Source organism: Zea mays, chromosome 2 (genome assembly GCF_902167145.1).
Source record: "Zea mays cultivar B73 chromosome 2, Zm-B73-REFERENCE-NAM-5.0, whole genome shotgun sequence".
In the NCBI taxonomy this organism is placed as follows: domain Eukaryota; kingdom Viridiplantae; phylum Streptophyta; class Magnoliopsida; order Poales; family Poaceae; genus Zea; species Zea mays.
This window is the reverse complement of record NC_050097.1, coordinates 240757948-240767715: the sequence shown is the minus strand read 5'-3', so window position 1 is coordinate 240767715 and position 9768 is coordinate 240757948. Positions and strand designations below refer to the sequence as shown.

Below are 9768 nucleotides of genomic sequence, written 5' to 3'. Positions count from 1 at the left end.
AGGTGGTTGGGGGTATTTATAGCCTCCAACCACTTCCTAGCCGTTGGCTGAATTTGTTGGCGATGGGCACACCGGACAGTCCGGTGGCGCACCTGATATGTACTGTTCATCCGGTGCGTGCCACATCAGCACGCCCGTTGGGGTTTGGAGCGACTTGACCATTGGGACGGTTGCACTGGACAGTCTGGTGCCACACCGCTCTGACTTCTCTGCTCTAAGCTCTGTCACGCACTATTCACCACTATTTACTTTTGGCAGACGACCGTTGGCGCTAGGTAGTTGTTGCACCTTTGGCTCACCAGACATGTCCGGTGCACACCGGACAGTCCGGTGAATTTTAGCGAAGCGTGCCCAGAAGAAACCCGAGAGCGAGCTGTTAAGTGGAGTTCAGCCTGGTGCACCGGACAGTGTCCGGTGCGCCACTGAGAGCACTTCTTCAAGTCCTTTGCTCCAAATTAATTTGAGTCCCTAACTGAATTTTTTTCTTGGTTTGTATTGAACCTTATGCACCTGAGATAAATGACATCTAGACAAACTAATTAGTCCATGTGGTTTGTGATGGACGTCAACCACCAAAATCGATTACAGAAAATGATTAAGCTCATTTCCCTTTCACTAGGTCAAGGATATGTACCACAAGATAAGGAGCATGAAGGATGCCGCGATGAGTTCGTGAGAGGTCTAGGTCGTCGTCTCCCAGTCAACTATGGTTGCGGAGAATCATTGTTTTCATATGATGTAATTATTTAGATATTTTGTACAGAACTCTTATTATATAGTAAAGATGTAACATTTGTTTATGTACCATGAGTATCATGTGTATGAGACTTGATTCTAGCACACATTTGATTCGTGCCTGGATTTGTCCTTAAATCCAGGTGTGACAATGCGAGTTTTGCATAGTTTCTGTACGAGCCACACTTTGGTGTCGCGGACAGTCCATCGGAAGGCCCGGACGATCCGCGTACAGGTGAATTTTCCCAAAAGCTTCTCATGTACAGAATAATTTGCGGTATTTCAGATAATCGACTTAGAATTGAGATAGATGAACCTATGCAGGTGAATTTTCCCAAAAGCTTCTTCTGTACAGAATAATTTACGGTATTTCGGACAGTCGACTTAGAATTGAGATAGATGAACCTATGCACCTGAGATTTAATCAACTAGACAAACTAGTTAGTCCATAAATTTATGATGGTCGTCAAACACCAAAATCAATTATAGAAAACGGTTAAGATTATTTCCCTTTTCGTTAAGCACCAAAATGCAAACTAGTTTGTCCGTAAGCCTTTATTATGTTATGTATTTCGACATACTACCTCCATTCTCAAATATTTGTCGTTCGCTAGTTGATTTTTGAACTAAAACGCAACAAATAAAAAATAATGGAGGAAGTAACATATATTCTTGTGCGTCATGCATAGCAAAAAAACTGTGGATCTAAAAATAATAAAGCATCTTATAATTTGAAAAGAAAAAGGTGTCATTATACTGCAAGTGTGAGAAACATCAGTCAATTTCGCACTAGCAACTCATAGCAAAGCAATTTCATGGATATCCAATTTGTGCAGCCTACCAACATAGCTCTACTCTATATAAAGAAAACCCAACATTCTTATTCTACATAATCTGCTAGGGTTAGGATAGTTTTCACAAGCCATAATAGTCCTCCTGGCCCGGATTTACTAGTTGGCGTCCAAGTACAAGGTCACCTTCTTCACTGCGGTGAAGCAAGTCTGCAGCCTCCAGTCTCTCTGTTTCCTGTTCAGCGGCCTTCCCTTCCCAGCTTCTGCTCGGTTTTCCTTCACATCTGCCAGCCTCCAAACACAGTGCCCAGCCTCAGCGTTAACGGACTCGAGCAAGAAGATGCCGTCCTTCAGCAGGCTCTGCTTCGACGCAAGGTCACTGTTGCCTTCAGCGAGGTACTGCACCCTCATAGCCATGTCCTTGAAGCGGTCCAGATCCTCAGGCACCTTCAGAAGCCTCTCTGCGCCTGGCGATGATACCTGCAGACGACCAAAACTTTTCTGTGAGCAGGTATTGAGCTGCAGATGCGTCCTTGGTTTACATTTCGGTTTAGGTAGCCTTGCCTCGAGTGCCAGGTCCAGGGATATTTCGCCTCTTTCGACGATCTCATCCAGTTTCTGCTTGTAGAGTCTATTGAATTTCTCTATTTCCTCGATGTCAGGGCACCCGTACCTATAAATTCCCATGAAAGAAGGCAAAGAAAATGTTTGGCACTTCAATAAAACCATTGTACCTTGGTCAGGTTAAATGATATAGATTATAGACATTCGGCTGATATCTGCAGTTCTGCATCGTTTAATGCCAAATGCATGGCTCATGAACACACCATGCAGAGCAAATACTGCAAGAATGGATAATCGGATACGGTCGTGCATATCATCATAACAAGCTAAAATATGAACAGATATGCATATCATCATAACGAGCTGCCAGAGAGTTTAAGGCGTCAAATTGAGCACTGAACTTTGAAATAACTAGCAGTGACCAGTGAGTTGCCAGTAAGGACATGGCTAATTTTGCATCGGTTCACAGGGGACCCATTCACCCAATTTCTGAATGCAAGGGCAAGCACGGCACCACTGTCAGCACATCTGCACGTGGGGAATGGATAGGTGGCGAGGATCACGTAAAGGAAGCGGAGGATTCAGCAACAACAAGACAGGCAATGTCGCAGTCGCCCGCTCGGAGGATAAGGAAGCCGTATTCGTATGTGATTGGGCCGCAGTGGGTTGTGTAACTCGTTTTGTAGTGGTCCATTAGCGAGTCACACATATATATGTTCAGTGGCTGACTCTTGTTGGGGGATATGAATAGAATAACAATACAATTGTCGTGTTGCATATCTTCTTCTCCAAGTCTCCAATCTCTGTTGCTTTCTCTCTTCCCTGCTATCTCTCTAGAAGCTTCTGTGACGCTAACATTTGGTATCAGATTAGGTTGTCCTGAATCCCTCTCTGTTGTGCCATAGCACCCCGATCGTCCACGATGGATCATCCAGATCCTACCATCCGCAAGCTGCTCGATGCAATGGCGTTGATGGAGAATCGCTTGACTGAGGCGCTGGCGGGCCGTGGTGGCGAGCACACTCCTGCCTCCTCCTTCGCCTCGCTGTTTGACTCGTTCGAGGGCACCACAACTTCCTCCACCACAGCGCTACAATACGTCGACGACGTGTTCAACTCTTCGGTGGGCGCGGAGTACGCCGCAAACCCCTGTGCGCGGACGCGTTCTCCATCCTACGACGACGACGAACCGGTCTTCGATGCATGGCCTCTCTTCGACGAGGAACCTGTCGACAGCGCTACCACTCAGGCTCTCTTCTCCGACGATGCCAACCACTGCTTCGGCGACGAGCTCGACACCGACCGGACCATGGAGTTCCGCTTCCCCACCTCCGAGTTCGACATCAAGCAGGTCGTGGCTGTGGTCAGCAACACCAAGGACTCGCTGGAGTTCGCCAGCGCGCGAAGAGTCGAGATCCGCACGCGCGTGACCGTGGCGTGCGAGGACTGGGTGGTGGACCACAACGTGGATGCCGCGACGGTGGCCGACATGGCGCACCTCGCACACGACTACTTCACACTTCCACCTGAGGACAAGCCTCCGCTCGGCCCCTACATCGACACGGCTCCATCTCCAACTTCCTTTATCCCGCAGTTGGTGGAGACCGAGGAAGAGGATGAGGTTTTCCACACCTCGCCCAGCACGTGTTCGACGATGGTCCCCAACCGCGATGCCACCACCAGCATGCTCGCCATGGTCGAGGTCACCTGGAGCGACGAGTACGCGCTCGTGGACCTGCAGTCCGTCTGCTACTACTCCACGTCCAACGCCAAGCCCAAGTTCAATAGCCTCGACGAGGTCGATCCGAAGCTGCTCAAGACCTTCATCCCGCTCACCGAGCAGAAGCACTTCTCCGACGTCGCCATCGACGCCGTCATCGACTCCGCCTCCATCACCATCACCCACCACGAGGCGCTGATGGCCAAGGGTGTCATCTTCTGCTCCATCCCCAAGTCCATCTGTGAGTACCCAGACCTTGTCAGGCACTACCTGGGCAGCATCGTACTGCCAGGCGACAACTACTATGCCGCCCTCAATTCAGCGGTGTTCAGCGACGGGTCCTTTTGCTTCGTTCCCAAGGACACAATCTGCCCCATGGAAATCTCGACCTACTTTAGGATCAACAACAAGGAGACCAACCAGTTCGAGAGGACTCTGATTGTGGCCGTTGAGAGATGCACCTATGTCTTGCTCATTGAGTTGTGTCTTCAGGTTGATGGTGTTAAAGTCCGGCTTCCGCCTTGGCCACCACCTGTTTGGACATTCTGGTTGCCTTATGATGTGTGCAGCGGCATGCATTACAACTGCAGAGACTGTGCCTGGTTCAAGGGTATTTGGCAGCCACTATTTTTAGTGACCCCATTTTATATTCCACAGCTGAAGCTTGGTTGGGACGTTTTTCTGGGAAAGGAAATTGGAGAGCCGCAAGGACTGAAGTGGTTGGCTGTTAGTTCGGGGAATATGGCTGAGAAGATGCAAAAGGAGGACAAGTATGATTATTTCTCTGAATTCTTTGAACTTGCAGCTGAATTTTCCAGTTCAGATAATGGTGAAGATGGTGCTACTTTACTGATGTATAAACATTATGCTGCAACTGCTATTTCCAAAGGAATCCATTGCTTGTCTTCGCGCCTTACTGATGAATACTCCTCAAATGCCCATGCACGGAACCAGTTACTGCCACCAGAACTGTTATTTTTGCTCTCTGATAATTCCTTACAACATTACATTCTAGCCAGTGATAACATTCTTGCCGCTTCAGTTGTTGTGAGCTCAACTGTTCGATCTTCCTCAGTGCCTGAGAAAGTAGTCTTCCCTGTTATTACAGATACGAAAACATCAGTGGCTGACTTGTCTCCCCTTTGCGCTATCAATCTTGAAGGGAAGGTAAATGGAGCTGTGGAAACATGCAGAAGGGAAGACAACTGGGTGATGTGTAAGCGTTTCAGGACATATTTCAACTTCTCACATACCATGATAGCTCAGAGACTTGACCCAGATGAATGTGATTGGGCATATGGTACGAATATAATTGATCTGGCAGTTTGGAGGAAGACAAGCATCAGGGATACATACCATTTATGGTTGAACGAGAATCTAAAATCTGGTCTTACACTCTGGAAATTTGGTACTTTACCACCAGCCCTTCATACTTGTCTACACTATTATTGTCTACACTATCTACGGCTTGGGGGCAAGCCGTATTTCAAGCGGTGGGGAATGTCAGCACATCTGCACGTGGGGAATGGATAGGTGGCGAGGATCACATAAAGGAAGCGGAGGATTCAGCAACAACAAGACAGGCAATGTCGCAGTCGCCCGCTCGGAGGATAAGGAAGCCGTATTCGTATGTGATTGGGCCGCAGTGGGTTGTGTAACTCGTTTTGTAGTGGTCCATTAGCGAGTCACACATATATATGTTCAGTGGCTTACTCTTGTTGGGGGATATGAATAGAATAACAATACAACTGTCGTGTTGCCTATCTTCTTCTTCTCCAAGTCTCCAATCTCTGTTGCTTTCTCTCTTCCCTGCTATCTATCTAGAAGCTTCTGTGACGCTAACAACCACCATGAACAAACTAGACCAAGACCAAGAAAGGAAAACGTTACTCACACGTCGGTCAGCTTGTCGAGGCGCACGTAGACGTATCCCTTGGGCGACACCTTGAAGGCGAACATTGCGATGTCATCCCCAAAATGGCCGGCGAGAACCTCCTCGGCCGCCACGAGGGCACGCTCGCCCCAACCGACGCCCCGCAGCGCGACCCCGCCGCCGTCCCCGCCGTCGCCGATCTGGAGAAAAGCGCTGGTGATCAGAAACGCACTTCGCAAGCCGCAAGGAGGATGGAGGACCAGGCGGCCAGGCCAGGGTCGCCGAACCGGACGTCGCTACCTCGGGCTCGTAGCCGTCGTCCTCGCTGTCCTCCCACTCCACCGCCCACTCCTGCGCCTCCTCCTCGCTGTCCGCTGCTGGCCCGCGCCCGCCGACACCGCCCCGCGCGGCTTCGCTCGCCAAGAAGCGCGTCTGCAGCTGCGCGCGCACGCGCACGCGCACCGCCGCCGAGGGCAGCGAGTGTAGAAGGCGCCGGGAGCGAGAGGCGAGCGGAAAGGGAGACGTGGAAGCACGGCTGAGGCTGGAGAGCGAGGAGGCGGCGGGCGAGGTGGAGGGGAAAGGGGAAGCGCGGCGGAGGCATTTCGTCCAGCACCTTGCCGGCAGCTCGCGCAGCACCCGTGCGCGAGCGGCGGCCATCCTGTCCGGTTCTACTCCGTATGATGGGTCAACAGTTGAACGGATGTTTCGGCGGGGCATTGGGATGCTACATGTGGCTGGGCTCTCGCGGGCTTTACCTTTGCTCGGGAAAAGATTACTTGGGCCATTTACCAGTGTTGGCCCATTTTCCATTTCGATAAAAGGAAGATTCGGTGGTGTTGCTCGGGTCACTAGCCATGTACCTAATGCAGTGGCCTGTTTTGTCCTATCTAACATATGATCAGAATAGACTGTAGACTATATTTTATGTCTAAATTTGTACTACCTCCGTTCTAAACTGCTAGTTCATTTTTAACTTAAAACGCGATAAATAAAAAAGAACGTAGGGAGTAATAGATAGACTAAGAGTCTCAAAACAAGTTATCATAAGTTTGATCCCTCTTTAATTCATGTCATTTTTTTTGGTGAAGTTGCATAGACATCGTTTGATGGGGGTGCATATAAAGTAAAAATGTGTTTATTATAACTAGTTTTGTATTTTTTTTATGGGCGCGTCTGAGCATCTCAACAACATGTCCTATAAAAATGTCCTATATTTTAAAAATAAGTAAATTTTATATAATTTAGGGCACCAACAAAATATTCCACTCTAACAGTAAAAACCTTAAATCTAGATTATAGGGCAGCTCACTATGATGTAGTATATTTGAGGCACTTGAAAGTGTGTCATATATGTTTTTGACAAAAAAAATTATAAATGAGGCATTGTTGAAAAGTAGTTTTTCTGTGCAGAACATTATATTTCAACTTGAGACACTAGTTTGAGGTATTGTTTTAGATGCTCTAAACTCACTATATATATATATATATATATATATATATATATATATATATATATATATATATATATATATATATATATATATATATATATATATATATATACCTTCGCCCATGATAACAAGGGACTCTTGTGCGAAAAAGGTTTAAAATATATGTATGTAATTGGGTTCCTGTCGTCCAGTGAAGAGGCGTTGGACAGTCATTTTTGTAGTATTTCACTTTCCAGGTTTCGTTATGAAATCTCAAATATTTTGAAGTGGAAAAATGAAGTGGAAAAAAGGTACTCTAGCCATAGCTGAAAGGTAGCTATACCGAAGGGCACATGCATAAAATTAAACAACTACAACGAAGCCTGCCATACCGATAAGGCAGGGCATATTTTATTTCATTATTTCATGTAAGGGAGTTGATACATTATATTATGTTCGCATTATATATTCCGATGGAGAATATATATATATAATAACGTATGTCTGCAGCATGCATGTGAAGACCACATGGATGCATATTCTTGACGCTCTCGCGCATGGAATAATCATGCATGCATGGATCACCCCAGCTTTGCTATCTCTGCGAGGAAGGCGTCGGCATGCTCCTCCTTGACACAGCACGACAGCACGTTGACTCCGTCTCTCCCCTCGCAACGCAGGCACGCGATGCAGCCCGGGATGGGTGGCACCCCTGGCACGTGGCACATCACCCTTGCCGGCTGCCCGCTCCCGAAATCGACGTCCTCGAACCCGATGTTCCTCCAGGATGACACGCTGAACATGCCGTATCGCCCATCAAACCCTCGCAGCTGCTGGTTGTTGCTGCTCTTGCTCTTGCTCTTGCTGCTGCTTATATTCTCCTCCTCCTTGATCTCCTTCTCCTTCTCCTTGTTGACGACGAGCTGGTCAGCTACTTGCTCTTTCGCGCGTTTGATCATCTCGACGAGGTGCACGACACCCGCGCTTGCCACCGTGCTGCTCGACGCCGTGACCAGCTTGTCGACCACGCAGTTGCCGTAGTAGCCATCCTTGGCGCCCACGTGCCTGCGCACGTTAACCGCGAAGGAAACGGAGGAGGAGAGGAAGAAGGCGCCGTCGTCTGCAGGCCCGCCGCCGCCGCCGGACGACGACAGGATCGCGCGGGTGCGGCACTGCCACAGCGCGGCGAGCACGGCCTCGAACGTGGTGGAGCCCGGGAGCTCCGCCTTGACGCGGCCGATGAAGCTGGTGGGGACGGTGACGTCGAGCAAGGCGAGCGGCAGGGGCTCGAGGGCCTGCATGAAGGAGTGGCCTTCCGCCGCCGCCGGGTCGTCGAACCACGCGGGAAGGCTCGCCATCACGGCGTCCCGCCCGGGGTCCGGCTGCGGGGGCTGGCTCGAGACCGCCGCGTCCCAGCGGACGGGGGCCACGGAGGGCGCCGTCGGCAGCCCGCGCGCGAGCTCGCCGACGGCGCCCAGCAGCTGCGCGACGCCGGCGCCGTCGGCCACCGCGTGGCTCCACGTTGCCCCGAGCGCGAAGCCGCCGCACGCGAACTCCGTCACCTGCACCGTCAGCAGCGGGTCGGCGGCGCCGTAGCTGCCCATCGGGTAGTACACGGCGAGCTCCTCCACGAGGGATAAAAATGACGGTCGTTCGTGGAGCTTGGCCGCCGCCGCTTGCTTCAGGGAGCAGTCCGCGGACGCGGCGACGAACTCCACCGCGCCCTCTCCGGTGCACTCGATGTGCGAGCCGTCCACGATGCGCCCGCAGAAAGGGTAGTAGTGGACGAGCGCCTGCGACAGTGCCCTCTTTATGGTGTTCGCGGCATCGTCGACCGGGGACGGGTGGTACAGGAGCAGCACCGAAAGAGGAAAGTTGGCCTTGTCCAGAGGCGAGAGGCTGATTTTCTCGCCCGCCGCCTGTTGGACCGGCAACGACGATTGAGAGTTCAGCCGCCAGAGACAAGAACAGGCACAACACAGAGAAAGACTCAATGAGTTCTGGGCACTTGCAAATTCGCGCAGCACCTCTCATGCATTGAAACAGTCTTCTTAAACCCCCCGATCCGTTTTCCCCGCCACTCCTTACAGCTGCACGACGCCCCTTTCAAGCGGGAGCTCGCGCGACTTGCACGGCATGCACGGCGTGGCGGAAAACCAGGGCTGGACGCGGTCACTGCGCATACTGGGCAGTCTCCAGTACACCAGCGATTCTACGCGGTACACAAACAGATTTATAATTTAACTACCCGAGCTAATGCAGCTAAATGCACTGATAACATATTGACATGATTACAGAATGGCTAAATGCAACATTCACCCCCTTAATCTTGTCAACCTTCTATCTTGACGACGCCCAATTGCCTCCTAAGTTCTGAGAATTTCATCCGGCCAAGTGGCTTTGTCAGAGCGTCGGCTAACTGACCTTCAGAACTCACATGAGCCACATCTACCATCCCATTGCTGACGCACTCTCGGATGTAATGATACCGGGTATCAATGTGTTTGCTTCTTTCATGATAGACAGGATTTTTGGAGAGTTCTTGAGCTGATCTGTTATCAATCAGTAAACTGAACTTCTTCACATTTACATCTAGCAGATCACTCAACAATCTGCTCAGCCACACTCCTTGACAGGTCGCAGTAGCAGCTGCAA

At 50.2% G+C, this 9768-nt stretch overlaps 1 protein-coding gene across 1 annotated transcript; it reads right to left on the bottom strand.

Annotated features, from left to right (window-relative positions):
• Nucleotides 1-1470: 1470 nt before the first annotated feature.
• Nucleotides 1471-6380, bottom strand: LOC100276934 (uncharacterized). The gene is made up of 4 exons (NM_001150626.2): nt 5984-6380; nt 5705-5883; nt 2091-2199; nt 1471-2006 (listed from the first exon to the last, which is right to left on the bottom strand). The coding sequence occupies exons 1-4, from the start codon at nt 6338-6340 to the stop codon at nt 1686-1688; spliced, it is 966 nt and encodes a 321-aa protein (NP_001144098.2). The 5' UTR covers nt 6341-6380; the 3' UTR covers nt 1471-1685.
• Nucleotides 6381-9768: the final 3388 nt, after the last annotated feature.